Genomic DNA, 22264 nt, shown 5'->3' with positions numbered 1-22264 from the left:
CACATTAATGGATGAACTTGTACCCTTTATGAATGAGCTGTTTAATTACTAGTGTGGTGTTGCAGGGCAGAATGAGAAAAAAGAGGTGTTTTTTCTTTTTTGTAAATATGACACTTACTAAGAAATCACAGAGACAATCTTGCTTCTCAAAAAAAAACAAAACCCCACAAACCAAAACAACCCAAAAACCAAACTATAAATGAGCTTTGCATATGCAGTATATATGACAGCTCTGACAATCCAGTAATAATAGCAAAGAGTGGTTTTCAAACTCTGTTTCACCTTATGAAAAGATTTTTTGAAAGCTGCCATGAAAAAATTGTTTTAATTAAGCTTTCAAGAGACAACTCTTTCATTATAACCTTATAGCATCAATTAAATCCAAAAACTGTTTCTTGACCTTGAAGATACTGCAGTCAACTCCAACCTAGCTGCAAGTAAGCACCAGATACCCAATTACAAAGATTTATTACCATACAACAGAGACCATATGTGAAAGCTAAGAAGTGGACTGAACAGAATTTTTTGTCAGCAAGGATCAATGCAATCAGGCTCTCTCAGCTCCATTTATTTTTTTTAAGATAATTTGATACCTGTAACACTAACAGCTAACTGAAAATGCTTTTGAACACCCTGTTTATTAAACCAGAATAGAATATTGACAAAACTACACTACAGTACACAGCACCATGTCTGAAGGAGAAGTGGCATTCTGTGTGGCTGTCACAGGCTGTAGCTGTACAGTCCTCTCAAGTACTCAGGTTGTGATCAGGCAGAAGATGAAGATTCACTCCAGGTTTCACCCCTCTACACCAATATCCTATTAGAAATTAATCTGTAAACAATTCCTCCCAGCTTTGCTTTCCCCAAGACAGCACCCATCTGCACCACTTTGCAAAGCAACTCAAGTCTGGTTTTCCCATTTATCCAGCAGAAAAACCTGCTTGGTAGACGAGTGACTTGTCACCAGGGTGCACAGCTACACATCTTTGTAATGAGAGAGTCTCTGAATTACACAGAAAAACCCCAGCACTCAGCTAAAATCTTACTTGCTATTGAGCAACACCCTCAAAACCAGAACTGTTCCTCTTGCCCCCTGTGTTCCACCACCAGAGTGAGGATGAGGATGACATACGTGGTGTATTCCAGCATGGCACATTTCCTTTCCAGGTTGTGTTTATCCACTGCTGACTCCTGCTCCATTTCCAGGGCAGTCTCCTCTCCCTGCAGGTTACTTCTCTTTGAACGAGGACAGCGGACAACTCCTAGAGACACACAAATGGTTTGGACTGTCAGCACCAGAAGTAAAACTTCAACCCATTTTTAAGCCACCTTGTTATGGCAAACTACTGCTCCCAAAGTGAGTCCAACGAGCCCCCAAAAATCTGCAGTCACAAACACTACCATTTGATAAATGGGTAAGGAGCCTTTTGCACAGAAGTGTTTCGGTGCTAAAGAAAGACAAAATTACAAATAGATCCTTTTACCTTGGCTGACCAAATTAGAGAAATATAGAATTGTGTTGCCAATGGTTTCTGGAGAAACCTCTTAACTCCAGTTTTCTTTGTTATTGATACTCTGTACTACTTGTAGCTGTGTATCTTATTTAAAAATGTAAAAGGACCAAACTCAAAACACCAGGGTGTATGAACTCCCTTAACTTCACTTCTCATCTAACTCAAGCTATCTATGAGAAGGCTTAGCAACATTTTTCTAAGGAAAAAGGGTCTTTGTTTAAAATAGTAGCGAGCTATGGCAAAAAATACCCCGGCAACTATTTTCTAAAAGTCTTTTCCATAGCTGAATTAAAATCTTACAGGGTTATTATCAAATTTGATACTTCTAACAGGACAGCAATGTTTTTCCTATGTTATCTGAAGCGTGAGGCTGTGCAGTGGTACCATACCCAGGGGTGTGTTCAGGCAGACACACTGCAGGTCAAACCAGAAGTTTTCCACATCCTGCATGGTGCTGAGAACGTAAAAACGGCGCTCAAAGGGGCGGCTGCTTCGAGCCAGGTTGTAGTGAGGGTCACAGGCTGTGGTGTCAACAATCACAGCATTCCTCTTCATGTACACAAAGACCTGACAAATACAGTATATTTCAGACTGGTAGGTGAAAAAAAAAAAAAAAAGAATTGAAATGGCCCCATTTACAGGACACACAACTTGAATCGAGTTTTTGCTTTTCATTTCCTCAGTCTTTGCTGTTTTGATGCAATCCCCTGATAGAACACATTCCTCTTCACACCCTGTTCTTCAGCTTCCCTTGCCAGCAATCCAGAAATTTTGCTTCTAGATTTAGAACAGTTTCTTTTCCCCCTTGTGCACAGGATATTCCACATTTCCAGAGAGTGACAAGCTCTTATTCAGGGTTTGAATAGATGTGGGTTTAGGGCCCAATTCTCTTACTGTCATTAGCTATGTTTGGATTGTTTTTTCTGTGTGCTCTCTATTTATGGGGAAACAAAAGCCATAAATGTCATCATTCTACTCTGATCAGTGACTTCATTTTGTGTCAGACATTCAGTGCCCAACACCTTGATGGAACAGGATTTTTCATACATTTTTCATACAGTGCTGCCAGTCTGGAACCTCCCAGGTCATGACTGTGTGCAATATTCAGCATTACACATTTGAGTAGTGATTTTCCAGAGAAAATGGGAAAAATTATCTGCAAACTTGCAATATGTCAGGTAGATCTGAAGGTTTGCATATACATCTGAAACATCAGTGTTTTACTCAACTATTTAAGGTAATTACAAATCCCAAATCTTGCATTTATTTCCCTGAACAAAACCCATGAACAATAATGCCTCAACTTTTTAAGCATTACCTGGTCTTTGTCTTGAAACTTCTCTGTTGGGCCAAATTGTATCAGTCCCATATAACATAATCTTTGAAGGTTTTCTACCACTGAAAAGATGTACCTCCTGCAGGAATATTAGAAGTACCAAAATTAGCACTCATGGAAACAGCAGAGGTGACACCAGAAAATGTGCCATCTGCATGCAGCAAGCTGGTGTTTCAGGAAACCACTGCTTTTTTTAAATACTGAGTTCTAGAACTTCTGAAGTGGTATATTTGTTTTAATTGCCAGGCTATGGAAAACATAATATCCCAAAGGTCTACATTTCCTTTCCTCTCAAGTAGAGATTTACAGCACAGAAGAAAATTAGCCAGAAATACCATTTGTAAAATGAATTAAACCAGGTCATAACACCTGCAGATTAGCAAATAATTTCCTGTGTACATCTAAAGAACTGGGCAATGATCCTTGGAGTTCATGTTGTTTAGCATTACTGCTCCAAGAAATTGCTTTCTGTTGCTTACAGAACAAGCAGTGCAATATTTGTCATGCTCTGTATCTACTTGAATGGCAGAATTCTGGAAGTTGTAGGAAACTACTGAGAGAGACTTTGTTGAAAATCACCTATGCTTCATTTAACTTCATTAAGATCTAAGGTTTTTTTTCTGTGAATTTAAATGAGAACTGTGTTTTGTCAGAACTTTTCTTTATTGCTCTGGAATATCACTTGACAAGGCAAGAAATATTGAAACAAATTTGCCTGTTAGAAGCTGTAGTGAAGGGGGGGTGAAGGGACAACATGGGGCGTGTCATACTCTTTTGCATAAATCTATCATGCAGAGCCTGCAGATTTCAGAAAATAACATAAATCCAGTTTCCTTGTATCTACAACTTAGCATGGAATAGGTCAGGAATTGCTGAGCTGAGCAGCTGATACTCTTTGGCTTTAGTCACTCACCAATGACACAACTACAGGTTTGCAAACTGATGCATAAACCTCCAGCCATCCAGATCCATACCATTAGCAATGGCTTTCTGGGGATTCTAACATGGCACTGCTGATTCCACACATTCCAATCACTTTTCCTGTTGTGTTTTTCCTTCCTACCTTCAGTCCAACTTCTGTTTTTAAATCTCCTAGATGAGGCATGACAAACCATGGCAGAAATGCCAGAGAGCAGGAGTAGGAACTGAATGGTAGGTATGAGGGGCAGGAAGGGGGAAATGTGGCATCTTCCAAAAGAGTTATGTAGGACAACAAACATTTGGACTATTAAATCCTGAATTTAGCAGCAGGCAGAACTGTGTTTAATACAGAAGTAACATCCTGCTGATGAGTTCTGAAGGACAGAACCTTCCAGCTCACAAACACTGCCTGACAGCATGCATGAATATTGTTTATTAGTTTATTACTTTTATTTTGGAGAGAAAAATAAAATTTGCCACACTATCCTTAGAAGACTGATGATCCTTGTCTTCAGTAACAAAGTTCTCTTTGACACAAACAGGATATAAGTGAGAAAATAGTTGTTTCCTCCCCAGAGCCATTTACTTTGACTCATCTGCTTACCTTTTGTAGAGGAGCTGCTGTCGGACTGACCTTGGAAGAAACCTGATCAGAGTGTGCTTTTTTAGTGGATCATTTAAAAAATCTTCCAGACCATCCACCTAGAATTATTTTAGAATCAAAATGCAAAATGTAACTATGCTAAAAGTGCCACACTTTGCCAGCAGAATGTCTGCTGAGATATTTGCTAAGCAAATGTTACTGCTCTTGTAAAATGCTTCAACATTATTATTCTTGTTAATCAAGGAGGCAGAAGATTCAGTGAGATTATAAAAAGCTCTTTGCAAAATATTAGCTTAAGACTTTGCAGTGTTACAGGGCTATACATTCTTTTCAGTGTGGCTGTAAAAGCAAGTAACTTTTCTGCAGAAGCCTATCAGGAGCTGAAGTGCCTTGTCTCTGATGGCTACAGCTTTGTTAAAAGAGGCTGAAGTTATTTGTGCCTGCTTATAGCTACAGGTGGTATCAAAGTACAGCAAATGTGACACAAAAAGTACTACATACCTTGTAGCTGACTTGTACTATCTGAATGAAGAGTGACAGGGGCAAGCAGAGAAGAATGTCACTAACAAGAGCCCATCCAGATCCAAACTCCCTGTGGACTGGGAGAGGAGGGACATAGCGCATCCAGGACGTGTCATCCACGTACACTGGGGACAAGAAGACTGCCTTAGATTGAGATACCACAAACCCAGCAGCTATTCCAATAGTTTTACTGTTCAAACAGAACACAATTCATAGTCTGGAAATCTGAAAACGGAAAATAACCTGAAAATTATTTAAGATACTGATTTTCAACCTTTTTCTCAGCATTAAACCATGACAAAGCCTGTAGTAAAGTCAGGAGGTGCCTCCTCTTACCTGTCTGATTGGGCAGCTCTACTTCAGTCTCATGTGCAGAGGTTTCAGGATTCATCACAGCTGTAATTTCTAAGGTTCCATCTGGTTGTGCTTCCAGTACAGCTGTGTTCACATCCATGCCTTTTTTCTCACCGTCACTACCTCCTTTTTGCTGTGTTCCATTTAAAGGGTGTCCATAAATTAAGTACCACAGGAACATGTGGACCATTCTTAAACGGGGCATTTTGGGAAGAAAGCCAAGAGAACGGCCAAGCCCTGGAACTGGGAGGGAAGATTAAATAACAAACAGAAATACAAAGAGAATTAGAACAGGCAAAGCAGCTGCCTCTGAAGAACTGCAGAAAGCTGGAGGGAAAGATGGGCAGTTGAAAGTAAAGTTATAAATATTTAATTTAAAGTAGTGAATACAAATACAATTGAAAAAAAAAAAAACCAACAACAAACAAACCCAAGTGGCTGAGAAAACATTGGAGAGTGAGACAGCTTTAATGTAAACCTAATTTTCCTTCTATAGAAGAAATAAAAAGCTACTTGTTTCTCAGGAGAGCCCAACATCTGAAAATGATGATTAATAACAAACGGGAAGGTGACAGATGGCAGAAAACCCAAGGTCAGCTGTACCTGTAACAGGGTGATAGTTCTTTAGCTGTGTTATGCCCATTTTTTCATCAGTTTTTCTTGCCCGACTATCAGCTTTACACGAGCCTTCTTGTGTTTCTCCTGAATCAAGAACTGTGTCTTGTCCCAGATTTTCTTCATCAGCCTGGTCCTGGGATGTTGGTGTCTGAGGAACTTTAATCCTGCATTAAAACCACACAACACCTGAGTAAAAACTAAAGAGAAATCAATTCCTCTTCTCTCCCGACTTCGGGATATTCAGCATCTTGCTTCACCTTTGTGCTTCCATTTTTCTGTAGCTAAAAAAGAGATTTTCTTGTGCTTACTTTGTGTTTATTTTCTCTGCATGTGTTTGCACGTGCTCCAGCTAAACCCAGCTCCCCCCCAAAAGTCACCCAGCCCCTGGCTGCCACTTGCCTGGTTGCAGTGCTGGAATTGGAGATGCGGAAACGCACCTGCTCGATGGCACTCCTCACCAGGGGGTCACTGGGGCTCACTGAAGGATGCACGACAAACTCCACCTGTCCAGAGCAGCACAAACCAAACAAAAGGCACCCAGAGAAATATCAGCAATTAACAGACAGTTAATTAATAGGATGGATGAATCCTATGAAGGTTTAATAATTCCCAGGACCGAAACTCCCGTTGCTCGTTTGTCCGAAGCAAGAGGAAACATCTTAGAGGCTCTGTGCCAACAAACAGTTAATGTCATTTCTACAAACCTCAGGGTTTTTTTGGTTTTTAAAATCTGAAAGATTCGGGAATAAACACTTCAATTTGCAAATATTAGGCTGAAAGTAATAAATGAAAAGCCACACCTCATAAGACCAACTTAATACGTGTTGTTCAGAAAGTACCCATGCAATTCAGATGAGGGAGATTTGATGTGCTTCACAGCTATTACTCAGCAGGTGGTTTTCAACAGATTCTCAACCTGCTCATGAATATTTCACACTGGAGTTGCACTGACTGCTCTCAGCTTTAGAACTACAGGAATTGTACTTCCATTAGCCTCAATAACAGTGGATTTCTGTTTTTTAAGAAACAGATCACATTGTGTAAATTTCAGCTCAAAAGCTGAATTATGATTTCTCACATACTCTTGGCTTTCAAAATGGGATTTAATAGAATTGTGTTGCAGCCTGACAGTGCAGGGAGAGAAGCATGAATTGCATAACTGCTGAGCAGCAGAACCTCTCAGAAGGGAGGTTCAGACTTTGATCTCCAGACTATTCCTTGGCCTCACAACCATCTGCAGGACAATAATTGAAAGCACTAATCTGCTTTTCACAGTCGCTTAGTTTGGGACATGTAGCTTCTGGGCAGCTTGATTGTGGGTTCTGCTACAAAAAGTAAAGTCATCCATATATTTCAGTAAAAAACACCTGAAACAAATCAGCAGGTTGTGAGAAAAGCAGTCTGTGCTGTCACCTTTTTGCTGATGCCATCTTGAATGACCGTGGTACGATAGAGCCTGAGGAGTCCTTCTCGGGCGAGCTTCTGCACCAGTCGTACAATGGACTTCTTGCAGCACTTGGTGGAGACTCCTTCTTGCTTCTCTTGATCCGTGACCATTTTCTGAAGGCTAAAAGATGAAAAAAAAAAATAGGTGGTTTTGAAATTCTCAAACCAGAGGACAATAAGGCCATTTCTTATCTTATGTGCTAATGCAGAAGATGCATGGTGCAGTCGTATTTGCTGTAACAGAATCCTGCTAATTTGGAAGCTCCAGGAGAGCACCAGAATTGCCATTCATCTGTGAAAGTGAATCTCAGAAGTCTGAAAGATGTTATAATATTTAGGGAAGTATCCTTAATGCAAGTCATGAAATGACAAAGCCATCCCACGAAGTTGTAAAGAAAATTAAACTGTCGGCATCCCACGGGAATCCTGGTGACCCATGGTGGCTGACAAGGAGCAGTGTCTTTACAATGAATTACAGGAACTCTGTTTGAAAACACACATAAGTAAAACTAGCAGGTGAAACAGTCCTCAGGCAGGGAAGTGTTTTTGGCACACTGTGAAAGGAGCAAGCCCAGTTTCTCTGATCTCTATTTATGGGCCAAACACCACATTCACTTGTGTAAGTACCGTACAAAACCATCAGTGCTTCCGAACAGCCAGTTAATTTTGAAGACCCACTATAACTGCAGCCCCTTCCACGGAGCAGCAGCATTATGGCACAGAGTCCATCAGGGAGAAGAGGAGCCCCCAGGAGCAGCAGCCCCCAGCACTGCTGCAGGGGTTCCCTGCCAGACTCACGTGAACAAGCTCTCGATCAGCCGCAGGTTCCGCACCGCTTCCACGATCAGGTTGCGGCGCTTCAGCAGCCGGTAGGTTTCATGGGATCTCTCCACTGCTGGAGCTTTGGAACGCTTCTCCTTCTTCTGGCCACAAATCTTCTAGTGCACAGGAGGGACAAAATAAACATTTTACATCAGCTATTCGATGTCTTTGGCCTGATGCCTCACGCAGGAGCAGCTGAGGACTTCGGAGTTTCGACGTTCTTATTTGTGACAAACCCGTCAGATGGGGATTATCTTTTCTCTCTTTTTCACAAGCAAGGAGCTGCTTTTGAACTCTGCTCATCCAACACTCTGAGCCATTTGGACTTGAGAGTTTGGGCCTAGAAAGCTGGGCAGCACCTTAACACTATGCTGAATCCAGGCCAACACATCCTGTCTCTAAAAAGGCTGCTTGTCCCAGGCTCAGTCCTACGTCAGTGAGGCTGCATGCGGAAACCCACTGGTTTCTCCTGGTTTAGAGCAGACAGAGCAGATGATTTGCAGCCTTTGTGTGCACAGATGGACATGAAGTCAACACAGGGAATTTGGAGGGCACCAGGGAACTAACCTAGAACTGAATTTGGGCATCTACTTCCCTATCTCCTAAAATACTCTTCACTTAAAGCTACAATCCAGCCAAAATATGAACATACTTTGAAATTAAATTTTAAAACCTTAAACAATCCCATAGATGAATACAAAAAACTACAGCTTGAAATCTTGCTGTAAAAGTACATAAATTAGCTCAGACAGCCATACCAACAAGAAAATATGAAGACATGATCTTACCTTAGGGTCTTCCAGTCTGACCTCCTCCACCACAGCAACACCCCCCTCTTCATCAGTGGAATGAGCACAGGTGGGAAGACTGGACTCCTGCTTTAGAGCTTCCAGAGTAGAACTCTCTCCTGAAATGTTGTCTGGGAGCTCATCAGGCTCTTCAGCAATTTGAGGAGAAGGCAGCTTCTTCCCCTGAGATTTCACAGCTGTTGGCTTTGAGTCTGGTTGAAGAGCAAACAGCCTTTTAATTGTTCTGCTCTCACAGTTTCCTGTAAATGTTCAGCTTCTCTCTATATAAAAGGTGTTCCTCCATCCACCCAGGTAGCTATACCTAAAAGCATTTTGCTACAATTTTCACATATTCTTCTACCCTGCTGGAAGCAGAGGTTTGATCATGAATAACTGCATTCAGCCTCCAAAAGTAAAGTTTTAAAAAAAGTGAACTCCCTGGCATCAAATAAATTTCTCCATGCACATGCTGCTTCAGAGGCAGACTTAGAAGACCATAAAGGGCCAGATGAGCCTATCCAGAGAGTGCTGTCTGAAGAGAGTCTCTGTCACAAAGATGCTCAAGTTCTGCCAGAAACTTGACTTTTCTGACTCAAAGCAGAATGATAAAAAGGATTTTTGCATCAGGAAAAGGAGAGAAACAGCACAGAGGTCAGGAGAAGCAGACTTTCCCCACTCTCAGTGTCAGAAACATTCTTTGGCACACAAACATCAGAGCACACTTCAGCCCTAAGAATCTCCTGAGATTATCACACATACAGTATCACAAAACATTGCACTTCTGGTGGAAAGAGAACATTAAAAAAAGCACGGAAATAATCAAACAAGTGTAGAAATAAATATGTGATAAAAAAACTGCAATGGAAGCTAATTGTAAATATTTTTCTTTAATAAAAGGATCCATGAGAAAGATGCAAGGTTCTTTCCAAATGTCAAAATCATCATCTACCTTTAGCTGGTGTTGCCTGATGGGGATCATCTTGGAAGCTTAATTTCAACAGAGAGCCAGGACTGGCCTTCTGACCTTTCCCTCTCTTCTTGCCATCTTTCCCTTCTTCTTCATTGTCAGACTCTGAGACCAAAGTGTCATCTTCTCCAGGAGACACATCTTCCACAGGTGGGGAATCTTCAGGCACTGGAGCCAAAGTCACAGTAGCCAACTGCTCACTCCTGGCCTTCTCTCTCTCAAACTGACGGCTTAAATCACTCTCCTCTGCAAAAATGTTTGAAATGTACTTGGTTGTTCTCTGCCGACCTTCATCCTCCATGAAGCCCTAAAGAAACAGTTGGAACATTACTGTACCACCCTACCTCTCTTGCAGAATCTTAATTCTTTTTTCAACACCTGTTTTATACACCCTTTCCTCAGCTGAAGTCTTTGCAATCTTACCAGGTCTCTTTCACTGCTGTTCCTGTTGTTTGGGCTTAACAGTGTTATGGCATGTTCCCACAGGAACCACAGTTTTATCCCCAGGTTAAATAACTTTTTTTTTTTTAATTTTAAACCTACCTTGACAACTTTGTACCTATCCAGGAGGCGACAGAGCATCCTTGCTTCCAGCTTCCCCACGTTCATAGCCAAGCGAAGTTCTGCTTGGGAAATGCCTTTGGTTCCCCTGCTCTCAACTGTTGCAGAAAAGAAAACCAGAAAATGTCTCAGGGAAATAATCTGACCAAATTATCCATACACATAATTGTGCCTACATTCCTATTTGCTCTGAGTAACAGTAAATGCCAGGATATGAAATGCAGCATTCCCACTGACCACCAAAGACAGAAATTTTCACAGAAATATGCAATATACAGTCAAATGCTATCATAAAACACAATTTCACAGGAAGAAATAAAAATAAATCACAATTTCACATTCTGCTCCAGCAGAATGAGGTTTGAAGGCAATAGCTTCAGATTAAAAGCTGAATTTTTACCCTGACAGCTTTCCACACTTATATTTATATAATATTTATATAATATTTATTTTCTGCATGATAAAGGAAGAGGCAGAAGAAGAAACACAACATCCTGTTTCTACCTTGCTGTTTCATTTGGGTGGTACTGAACAGGGCTAACAGGTGGCAGCACCTGTATCTCCAGTCTAATCTTTTCCATCTTTTCCATGAAAAACTGACACTTCCTGATACATAAAAAGCAATCAGAAGTTGAAAGGGGTAAGAAGGCAGCAGGAAGAATCTTCATTGTGTCTCATTGCATCACCTACTTAGCTGATAAGCCTGGGTAAGCATATCCCTTTCACAGACAATATCCACAGGCTGAACAGCTTTTGTGATGATCTCCTCATCATCATCATCATGATAATCTTCCATTTTCTTCCGAAATTCCTTCACTAATTTCAGGCAACGGACCATGACATCAGTGCCTGTGAACATGAAAGTAATGATTTACCAGAATGCAGGGGGTGTGCACATGCTGAAACCATTTCATTTCTGTCAGCAGCGTGAAGAAGTAGCAGTGTCACGGGCATAAAACCACTAAAACAACTGTTTATTTCTAGGAAAGCTTTGCAACAGCTTTTCCCTGTACACAAATCTGTCAAAATCCTGACTGGTTGAATTTTTGAGGTTCTTCAAACCTCCTTATCTAAGCCAGCATTAGGACTGCCCAGGATGGTGATTTATGGGCAGAATAGAAAACACTGCAGTAACAGGAGAAATTCCAACAGCACAAATAAATCAGAGAAAGCACCAAGTGCTGACCCACAGTATCACATCTTCAGAACACGTATCTGGCTGGCTAAAAAACCCATCTTTTTTTTTTTTTGTGCAGACTCAAAGCATTTTTAACTTACTATAAATGAAAGTAAATTGTCTATGTGACCATACACAACTCCTACAATAAGCTACCTGGCTGCAAAACTATTTTAACACCAGGTTGCCTTTCCTCAGCAACTGATCCAAGTGGGTAGCAGCTGGTGGGCCCAGTTAAATGCTGCTGCAAGTTCTCAGTATTTAGAAATCCCAGGACCTAAAAGAACTGCCAGTTTATCATACATCCTAACACCTTCTTCTGTATTTGTATGCAAGCATCCTGAAGAAAATGATCATATAGAAGAGTCCTGCCTCATCCAGTAAGCTCTTAGAGCACAACTGAACCACACAGTTGTGTTGCACAGGTCCACCATGACTTTGAGAAGAGGTTCTTATCAGCTTTTGCTGATTTCATAACACTCATCAATTATATTATGGAAGCTTTATGTGTATGAGCAGCTGAGATTCCAGATTTCTTGTGCCAAATCCTCACCTGTTCTCCTCACCTAGGGGATGGCTGGGTTTGTTAATAAGCACAGTGCACTAGAATTATGTGCACTGAAATCAGAGACATGGAATTCAGGGTTGTTGTACACAAGGATAGAACACACTGCTGCCCACCAGCCACAGCAGTCTCACACAGCTGAATTCCACATCTTCACATGTTGCCATGTACTGGCTGTTATGTAGCAATAAACCTATTTTACACTTCTGGGATCTCAAAAAAGTGGGGACAGAGCTGCAGTGATCCTGCCACGGGTGCCTTCTGCCTCCTGCTTGGCAGCACCAGAGCCCAGTGCTGAGCTGGAACCAGGGTACTGTACACTGCCAGCTCACTGTGCAGTGATTCAGCAGCTACTGCAGAAGCAGCTAATTCATCCTGCAGCTGTGGGTGGAACAGTTACAGCCAACCCTACTCCTCTGCTACAGCCCTGCTGTGAAAAATGCCAGGTGAAAAAGCTTTAGTTGAAATCATTAAGGTTTCAGCTGATGAATTTTATCTTATTGTGTATGAGATCAGTTACTGAAGCCTAACAGCCTACTAGCTGACATGAAGTTAATCCACAGTAATTTAATCAGGTGACTAAGCCCCAGGCCAGATGATTCCATTATTCTTCTCAGCCTGAATCCTTTCCCTGCCAGTACCCTAAAATACTGCTTAGAACAGTAATTTAAGTGCTGACATTTTGGTAGTGCTTCAGGCACTGTTAACACATCCTCTCTATTTCTACAGCCCAACAATTTCCACTGGAAGCAATATCTGAAAAAACCACAAACCAACAAGTCCTTCAGCTCCTGCTGCCCAGAAGCATAATTCCCATGGCAGATGCTCTGGCTTCATCCTCAGTGTGTCCCACATTTTTACATCTGCTTTCTTGTATAACTCTAGAGATTAAACTATCTTGACATCTGACAAAAAGCCATCCTAGTTTAACATCCAGTGTTTTCATAGGCCTCTTTTGTGAATTTTCAGCTTTCACATTTGTAAATTAGAATTATCACTCAGGTGAAAGACTCACCAGGTGACATTCTTCATGAAAAATTTCAGCAGTAAATGCAGCTGCCACTGTGCCAACCTCTGACAGAACCATGACACATCTCCTGCCTTGTGAGCTGCCACCAACTTTATAAATTGAATTTTATCTTCTCGTCTTCTAAGTAAATTCTAAATCTACTTCTAAGTGAAAATCTAAGTTACCTTTCTTTGTTTTGTAGGGTCCTCCATTGGGGTGTATGTCCTGGAGGGGGATGGATACCACCTTGGCTAGCCCAGCATTCATCATGTACTGATAGAGACGCTTGAAAGTTCTCTCACAAAGACCCTAAATGCAGAGAGAAATGGCAAAGGGGTCTTTTTAGCCCCAAAGTCTCAGGTGTAGGTGATTAGTATCAAATCATTCACACTGCCTGTTCTTAACATAGGATTTTGGAGTAAGATATCAAAGAGGGATCCTACACACAGCTTCTGTTCTATCCCAACTCCACCATCCAAACAGCAGCAGCAACCAGCAGCATGGTGCAAGCAAAAATTGCATGACAAAACTTTTCTGAAGCTGTGGATTGATAGAAATCCTTTCTTTATGACAAAAAGCAACAGCAGCTTCATCTGTAGGCTTTTAAGAACCTTCTTCTGACGTCCTACCCCCAAATTTTGTGCAACTTTAAAAGAAACCAAGCAGTCTGAATGACTGCCTTTGATACTCATCACCTAGAGTCTACATGAGAATTTGAAAAATTAATCTCACCAGTTCTTCCCTCAAGTTTCCCAATGTTTCCATCTGGTTTGAACGAGCACTTAGCATACTTGAGAGTTTCTCCATCAGGATATTATATTTGCTCCTCCTAAATAAGAAAATTATTTTATCTGTAAGCATGCACATAACTTTATAAACGTGAGTTGCACCCTCACAAAATGTCAGCCACTAGAGAAAGGATGCTAAAGAGTTCTCTGGTTGTTTCTGGAATTGTGGTTTTCCTTCTGTGAGTAACACAGGAGAGACTTTTTCACTCAGAAGAGAACCCAGCTGAGGGAGTGGTGACTAAGCCCAGGCTGCCACTTTCTTTGCAATCCAGAGGCACAAATTGTAATCACAGACAAGACAGGGAAGCAAAACATCCCATTAGAAAGCTGTTTGAAGTGAGAAGACCCAAGATGTGCAGAATGAACAGGGCTACCACGTGAGGAGTTAGGCTTATGCAGGTGACAAGCCCTAGGCTGTTCCTGCTCCAAGAAAATCAAGTTTAAAACTCTGAAGCATTTGGAAGGAGCTAATAAGGAAATTGAGAAGATTAAATACCAGGGAAGTTGGGTGGTTCTGTGACAACAGAGCATGCTTCCAGCATCACAGAGAGTCAGTGTGCCCTAGAGGTGAGGTCATACCTGTCAACATGGAAACGGGTCAGAAGCAGAAGAATTGAGTGTTGCTGTGCCCCACTGGGCAGTCTGATGACATGGGGCTGCAGAGTGATGAGCCCGTTTCTGTCCAACACTCTGCGGTGATAATGGAGTTTTCCAGCATCCACTCTAAAAAAAAAAAATAATAAAAAAGATGGCAAGGTATCCATAGGCTTGGGGACTTCCATAACCACGTGCTAATTACCCACTTTCCCAGCACCCTTCACCTGAATTTCAGCTGCTCTTAGAAACACCTTTTCATTTTCAAAGAGACAATCTCAGAGCTAGGAAACGGCAGAATTAAAATAATCTGTGCACTTGCTTTTCATCATTTTAACAACAATTTTTAAAATTTAACAATAATTTTCATAACTTTCACACCTCTGCTCTTCAGCTGCAGTCCCCATGCTGCAGGGTGGGGCCAGGATTGTGTCCCCATGCCCCCTGCTAACTCCTGGCTACACTGCCAGCATTGCCCTCATGGTGTTTATTTCACCCCTTGGTGAGCTGACTGAAGCCACAGAAGATTTCCCTCCCGTGCTCATCATCTTACTGGTTTAAAAGAGTCATAGAATTGGCTGGGTTGGAAGGGACCTCAGAGCTCATCAAGTCCAACCCTTGCTCCACTCCCCCCGTGGTTCCCAGCCCATGGCACTCAGTGCCACATCCAGGCTCTTTTGAAATATCTCCAGGGATGGAGAATCCACCCCTTCCCTGGGCAGCCCATTCCAATGGCTGAGCACCCTCTCTGCAAAGAATTCTTTCCTAATATCCAACCCAAACCTCCCCTGGCAGAGCTTCAGCTTCAGCTTCAGCTCTGCCAGGGGAGGTTTGGGTTGGATATTAGGAAAAAATTCTTTAGTCCATGCCCTCTTGTCCCACTGATATCAGCCCAACCCCCCCCTGGCTCCAGCCTCCTTTCAGGGAGTTGTAGAGAGTGATGAGGTCTCCCCTGAGCCTCCTCTTCTCCAGCCTCAACACCCCCAGCTCCCTCAGCCCTTCCTCACAGGACTTGTGCTGGATCCCTTCCCAGCCTCCTTGCTCTTCTCTGGACCTGCTCCAGCACCTCAATCTCCTTCCTGAGCTGAGGGGCCCAGAACTGGACACAGGACTCAAGCTGTGGCCTCCCCAGGGCTGAGCACAGGGGCAGAATCACCTTCCCTGGACCTGGATCTTTCTAGAACCTGGGCAGGGTAATGTGGTTCCTCAGCAGCTTTGAAAAAAAGGAATGGGAATCGTCCTTTCCTCCCAGGTGTGATTCACAGAAATGTGAATTTAGGAAAAGCAAGGCCTTTCACATGTTAGAAACCCAAGTATTATTGTTAGAAACAAGTATTGACCCCATAGACAACAGGAGGACCCCATGGGGAACTATCAGGAAGTGTTAATGAGCTCAAGGAATAAAAATAAAAATAAAAAAATAAAATAAATAAAATAAATAAAAATAAAATAAAAAATAAAATAAAAAATAAAATAAAAAATAAAATAAAAAATAAAATAAAAAATAAAATAAAAAATAAAAAAAATAAAAAAAATAAAAAAATAAAATAAATAAAATAAAATAAATAAAAAATAAAAATATATAAAATAAAAATATATAAAATAAATAAAAATAAAATAAATAAAAATAAAATAAATAAAAATAAAAAAATAAAAATAAAAAAATAAAAATAAAAAAATAAAAAAATAAAAAAATAAAAAAATAAAAAAATAAAAAAATAAAAAAATAAAAATAAGTAAAATAAAATAAATAAAATGAATAAAAATAAAATAAATAAAAATAAAAAATAAAAAATTTAAAAAATTTTAAAAATTAAAAATAAATACAAATAAAATAAATTAAAAAAGAAATACAAATAAAATAAATTAAAAAAGAAATACAAATAAAATAAATTAAAAAAGAAATAAAAATAAAATAAATTAAAAAAGAAATAAAAATAAAATAAATTAAAAAATAAATAAAAATAAAATAAATAAAAAATTAATAATACAGGCTCCAAAAGCCCAGGTGCTCCCTGGCAGCAAGGATGAGACCCTCCCAGTACAGACCTGAGTCTGATCAGCATCCAGGAACACTGCAGAGGACAGAGCTGTGCAAGCAGGGGAAGCTTCCTGGCTTCAATTTCACTCACGTATAGACTGAAATTCACACAGAGATAAAAACTTACTTGAAAGCCCCGCTGTGGAGGTCCCTCTGAAGCTCTCCTTGCCACCTGGCACGACCCAGACGTTCCAGGATGCAGTAGGAGAAGTCAGGGAGCTTTAGGTCAGGGTCTCCCTCCCATCCTATCAGAGCTCTGCACCTCTGGTCCTGGGATGCCACAATCACAAGTTTCTCTCCCCACCTGGGATGCAGAAGGGAAAAAAAAACATCAAACCAGAGCCATCAATTATTTCCACACCTTTTTGCACAATTCTTGCTGCACAAGCTCAGTGAGAGGGGTGAACGCTGGGGGCAAAGATGGTTTTTAATGGGTTTTACTCACTTTTCAACAGCTTCTGTGTAAGTGCAACAAGGCTGCAGATCCTTCCTCCTGACCTGACCCGTGATGTCTACTCTCTCTTTAAAATACTGGCAGGAGCCCTGGATGCCCTCCTTGTTATCCAAAACCATGTGCACAGGGTAAATATCCTCTGAGGGAATGGGATCTTTTTTGCTTTCCAGTATTCCTGTTTCTAGGTCAATTTCTTCATATCTGAAACAAAAGCAGAGCCAACACTCACTCAGACAGCTTGGGACTGAACTACAAGAGCACCCCGAACCTCCCCCAAATCCTCTGGGAGGATAAAACCCCTTTAAAGCTGCCAGCAACCCCAAAACTGGAAGAGCTGCACTGCAAAACCCTGTGGGGCAGGGAGAGGGGAAAATGCCAACAGTTCCAGGATAGGGAAGCAGTGGGAACAGAAAAAAACACCTGAAATATTGGCTCACAGAGAAAAAAATAGAATTTCTGTCCCAGCCTGGTGAGCTGGGAGGGAACAGTTCTGATGAGAAGGAAAACGGGGCCAGGGGAGCACAGGCACCAGATGGAGGGCTGGTTCTGATGGGCTGCGATGGACTGGGTTGGGTTGAGCTGGAATGGGATGGGTTGGGTTTGACTGGGCTGGGCTGGACTGGGTTGGGTTGGGTTGGGTTGGGTTGGACTGGGCTGGATTTGGCTGGACTGGGTTGGGCTGAGCTGGTTTGGGCTGGGCTGGGTTCAGCCGGGTGGGGCTGGACTGGGCTGGGTTCAGCCGGGCCGGGTTAGGTTGGACTGGGCTGGATTTGGTTGGGTTCGGCCGGGCTAGGCTGGACTGCGCTGGGTTTGACCGGGCTGGGCTGGGCTGGACTGGACTGGATTGGGTTCGGCCGGGCCGGGTTGGGTTGGGTTGGGTTGGGCTGGGTTCGGCTGCGCTGGGCTGGGTTCGGTTGGGCTGGACTGGGCTCACCGGTCGTGCAGGCAGAGCGGGGCTCTCGGCCGCGGCAGGAGGTAGAAGCGGAGGTCGGGCTGTGCGGTGAGCGCGGCCCAGAGGAGCTGCTGCGTTGCGGGCTCCAGGGGCAGCGGGAAGGGCGGGGAGCGGGCGGTCAGGCGCTGCCAGAGCGCGGCCGGGGTGACCCCGTCCAAACCCTCCAGGGCCACCTCGTCCAGCAGCGCCCACAGCGCCTCCATTGCCACCGCCGCTTCCGCCTTCGGCGCGGCGCGCCGGAAGTGACCTCACGGCCGCGACGGTTACCAAGGCAACGGGCAAACCGGTAGACGGCCCGGCCTGAGCGCAGCGCCCGCTCAGCGGAGCGGAACGTTCCGCGGGAGGGGATTTGTTTGTTTGTTTGTTTGTTTATTTGTTTGCTTGTTTTTCCCGGGGCCTGCGGAGAGCGGGGCCCGAGGCTCAGCCCCGCGTGGGTTCAGTCCCAAAGAAGGCGGCGGTGGCTGAGCGCGGGAAGGGGCAGAGTTTTAGCCCAAATAACGTGAAATCGGTAAGAGACAAAATACCGAGGTTTTGGGGGTTTTTTGTTACGAAGCGAAATGGAGTGTTTTGGTGGCAAGTTGTAACTTCCGAGTGTATTAAGAGGGAGTCCTGGCTCAACTCGCAGCAGCCGCGGGACGCGTGGTTGGAATTGCTGGAAAAGTTGATTTTCCCTGAGAGGCAAGGAAGACCAGGTTAATTAAGGTTAATGAAACATTAGAGAAGCTTCTGCAGTGAAGAAATTCCAGAATTCAGGGAAATAATCCTCTATCTCAGCTTCTGCCCCAGAGCTAACTGCCTTGCTAATAAAGTGTTTTTATAAACCTCTTTATAGCCTGTGCCTCCCATTTGCAGTATTTTTAGGCTCTTCAGTAGATGGTGAAGGGTTTGGGGAAAAAAAAAAAAGTCAAACGAGTAACATTTCCTCTGTTTTTCAGGACCTTTCTTTGCCCGGGCAGTTGTAATGCTTTGTGGAAGGAGGAACTTTGTTTGCTTTATGGCTTTCTCATCTACTGAGGGTCCAGCCCCCCAGAATACCCCAAATAAATAATTTTTTTACTTCACGTGACAATTATATTATCATTTGAGCTTTGTAGTAAGGACATGGTGACTGACTTTGATGAGAAACATGATGAATATTTAATATCCCTTCAGCAGAGAAACCGGTAAGACACAGAATTGTTTCCCCGTGGGGTGTCTGATTTCTGGTGTGGGGTGTCTGGAGTGGGGTCTGAGAGCAGCAGCTGGGATTATCAGCTTCAAAACTTGGTTGTGGGGCAGATTCCTACCTGCTGTGTGTCTCAAAACATTCAGGTAGTTCTTTTTCCTTCCCTTTGCTAAGCTCTGATTAGAGGAGATCCCAATAGTTCTTCAGCAGATGAATTTATTAATAAAATAATTATCATTTCCACAGCTGGTAGGGAAGATTTTTATTTATAGAGCAAGGGGTTCTAGAGCCAGAATTAACTCTCAGCTCCCACCCTCTGAGCACATTCCTATGAGGCAAGGTTTTTATGTGCTCAGAAATACAGAAAACTGGGTGCAAAACTTGATAAAGTTAAATCTGCAAAGCCAAGTTCTGCTGAGCTGGGAAGTCAGGAGGCCTAAGTTGCTTTTGTAAACTTTTATTATCTTTCAGACAAGTTAAAAACATCTATTTCTGTTCATTTGGACCCTCTTCCTGGAGTCCTTGTACCCCACAAAGCTCTTAATTCACAAGGGTCCCATCACTTTCTTCCTGGGCTCCCTCTAAAGCTTTTTACTCAAATCCTGTAACAAACTGAATGGTTTGGTGAAAAGACCAAAAAAAAAAACAAACCTACAGAAGCCCCAGGTCTCTTGGAACACCCAATTTTTGTGACCATGGGTTTCTTTCAAGCAGTTTTAGGAGAGGATAAAGCCAACTCTTTAATGCCTGAAGGAACTTTTATCTAAGCCTGGATTTTGGTGGAAGTAAATGCCACTGAATTAGAGGATGCCAGGCAGGTGGCAGCTGAACCATTCCATTGAGACTCAGCCAGGGAAAGGCATTTAAAAAATACAATTTTAACCAGGCTTGAAGTTTCTATAAGTTGTCTGATTGATGGGGATTCTCCTCCTCAAGTTGGGAAATGCAAATAATCATCTTTTACAATCTTTCTCTTTTTTTTTTTTTTTTTTTTCTTTCATGAAAAGACCTCAACCCTTTTTAAGCTTTTTTTGAGTTTTAAGTTAAGCTCCTAAATGTTCTGAAGAAGAAATGTTGAACATACTAACTACCAAATGGGAAAAATAATGTGAAATAAGACACGAGGATTACAGAACAGGAGCAAGTCCTGGGGGCTGTATTCTGAGATGGCTTTTTGAACTTGGAACATATTTTTTTTTTTAGCTTTGTGACACTGTGTGGCTATGTTTTTATTGCTAATCTGCCCCTTTGTGTGTGCAGTGCATGAGGGTTCATTGTTGTCCTTTCTGCTTCAGGCTCCTGAGACGTTTGAAAAGAAAGGATCCCACACAAACCAAACTGGAGCAGCTAGAACAAGGATTTTCTCTGTATCTGAATGGAGCTAATTCTGAGCTGAGGAGCTGCCAGAGGAAAACCACCTCACGTGGCTGCCTTAAAAATGAGACACAGACCACCAGGACAAAAGGTGAGTTACATGTGGGTTTGTCAGAGGTGGCAGCCTGGAAGTATTTTAAATATTTACTCATCAGAGCTGTAATTCAGTGGGTGAGGTGCCTGGCCAGGCTGTGATAAGGAGCCAGCAGCTTGGTGGAATGAAATTCCAGAGGAATGGTGTCTTAAGAATGGTTTTTGCAACACCCTGTCAGTTTCTCAGTTGATCCCTAGCTGATTCCAAAGTGGAATTTCCTTGCTTCTCCATTTGTTAAACAGTTGTAACTACAACAAGAAGATTAGAAGTGTTTATAAATTGTCTGCATAAAATAATAGCAGATCCTTTGGCTGATACATAACAACATTAATGGGCTTTAAAATGGGATGGACTTGAATATTATCTAAGTCTGGTGTGCTGTAGATAAATGACAGCTGATGACATAGACTATAATCAAATTATATCCACTAATAGCTGCATTAAGCTCATAAATTATGTTTAAGCTATAATAGTTGTCTTAAAAAGACAGCTAATCTTCATTTAAATATTTGAAGTCAAGAAACTCTCCCATTTTCTGCCAGTGATTAGGTGGCTTTATTTAAAATGTGTATTTTATTTCTAATTTAAGTCTGTCAGTCACAGGGAGCAATGTAGTGACAGGAATAACTTTGCATATATAAAGGTACAAAGTGTGAACTTACTGGCCTTCAAATCTCTTCAGCATAATGAAAATAAAGTTGATTTCCCTAAGTCCCCAGGTCAGGCAGTTTCCCAATCTTAGTCTGCTCTCCTCATGCTCAGAGTTTATCCACCCTTCCCTTGGAGTGTTTCTTTAAAATCTTTTGCTGCATGATTGTGTTTGCTTGAGTTTGTTTATTTTTTTTCCACTTAAAAACTAATGCAGAGCATTAAAAAAGGTACTTAGGATAGCTTATAATGACTGAAAGTTTATTAAGCTCAACAATACTGAAAACTGAGATTTCTGAAACCTTTAGGTAAGGTGTAAAACAAGGTCTTTGGCTTTTCTGGTCCAAAAGCAGTGCAGGGATGTTGTGGCAGCAACAGAAACCTGTCAGGAGGAATTTCCTCTGAAGTTCTGCTGTGCTGCTGACATCTGGAAGCTTAACCCAAGTTACATTTATTTAATATTTAATGGTCACTTATTGCCATTTGATAGGCAGAATACTTCTGCTTGTCTTTTGGACCTTGAGAGAGTTCAGTGGCAGCCTCTGTGCCTTCCTCAGCTCCACCAGCTTAGAGACAGTAACTCTGCAGAACTCAACTGTTTTGCTGTTTCTTCCTTACCCAACGTTGTCATTTTAAACTTGTGTAGCTGCAGCTGGAAGATCTCAACTAAATCATCATCATTTTAATTCTTCCTTTTGATTTTACCACGAGTCCAGAGTGGGAGTTGGGGGGGATCTGTATCAGCTTCTTGCCTGGGGGTTGTACCTTAGCAATTTTGTGGTCTGTTTCATCCCTAGGCATTTTTTTTCTCCATGACTGAATATCATTTTACTTACAGAGATAGTTTCTAGTTGAGATACAGCACTTCATTTTCTTCCCTACCCATCTCCCATGAGAGTTGCTGCATCATTTATTACTTCTAAAGCATCCATCTATAGGATTAGTCC

The 22264-nt window shown here is 42.0% G+C and overlaps 2 protein-coding genes and 1 long non-coding RNA gene across 10 annotated transcripts in view; 2 read left to right on the top strand and 1 right to left on the bottom strand.

The window, feature by feature from the left end:
- Positions 1–18271, bottom strand: part of GTF3C1 (general transcription factor IIIC subunit 1) — a 34762-nt gene extending 16491 nt beyond the window's left edge. For 2 of the 4 annotated variants that reach the window (XR_011729324.1, XM_071761367.1), the window contains exons 1-20: positions 18019–18271; positions 17076–17285; positions 16758–16934; positions 14575–14718; positions 13940–14036; positions 13393–13516; positions 11147–11305; positions 10439–10554; positions 9878–10202; positions 8929–9140; positions 8117–8256; positions 7286–7439; positions 6272–6375; positions 5858–6036; positions 5237–5497; positions 4880–5025; positions 4379–4476; positions 2836–2932; positions 1907–2084; positions 1136–1265 (exon numbers count right to left, since the gene is read on the bottom strand). Coding sequence is in view for 3 of the 4 variants with exons in the window: in XM_071761367.1 (XP_071617468.1) it covers positions 1136–1265; positions 1907–2084; positions 2836–2932; positions 4379–4476; positions 4880–5025; positions 5237–5497; positions 5858–6036; positions 6272–6375; positions 7286–7439; positions 8117–8256; positions 8929–9140; positions 9878–10202; positions 10439–10554; positions 11147–11305; positions 13393–13516; positions 13940–14036; positions 14575–14718; positions 16758–16934; positions 17076–17285; positions 18019–18239 (3272 nt within the window). In the remaining variant the exon portion in view is untranslated. Of the gene's footprint in view, positions 1–1135; positions 1266–1906; positions 2085–2835; positions 2933–4378; positions 4477–4879; positions 5026–5236; positions 5498–5857; positions 6037–6271; positions 6376–7285; positions 7440–8116; positions 8257–8928; positions 9141–9877; positions 10203–10438; positions 10555–11142; positions 11306–13392; positions 13517–13939; positions 14037–14574; positions 14719–16757; positions 16935–17075; positions 17286–18018 lie in introns of those variants that run through there. The other 2 variants (XM_071761368.1, XM_071761370.1) reach the window with 2 other exon arrangements.
- On the top strand, positions 1240–5353 carry LOC139804300 (uncharacterized). The gene is made up of 2 exons (XR_011729329.1): positions 1240–1360; positions 4388–5353. It is a non-coding gene; the product is annotated as an uncharacterized lncRNA (long non-coding RNA).
- KATNIP (katanin interacting protein) overlaps positions 18252–22264 on the top strand; it is a 52097-nt gene continuing 48084 nt past the window's right edge. For 4 of the 5 annotated variants that reach the window (XR_011729325.1, XM_071761374.1, XM_071761373.1 and 1 more), the window contains exons 1-3: positions 18450–18544; positions 18972–19199; positions 20497–20666. Coding sequence is in view for 4 of the 5 variants with exons in the window: in XM_071761374.1 (XP_071617475.1) it covers positions 19138–19199; positions 20497–20666 (232 nt within the window). In the remaining variant the exon portion in view is untranslated. Of the gene's footprint in view, positions 18545–18971; positions 19200–20496; positions 20667–22264 lie in introns of all 5 variants that reach the window. The other variant, XM_071761372.1, reaches the window with a different exon arrangement.

This window comes from Heliangelus exortis, chromosome 17 (assembly GCF_036169615.1).
Source record: "Heliangelus exortis chromosome 17, bHelExo1.hap1, whole genome shotgun sequence".
In the NCBI taxonomy this organism is placed as follows: Eukaryota; Metazoa; Chordata; class Aves; order Apodiformes; family Trochilidae; genus Heliangelus; species Heliangelus exortis.
Note: the sequence above shows the minus strand (reverse complement) of the source record. Positions and strands in the feature narration are given on the sequence as shown.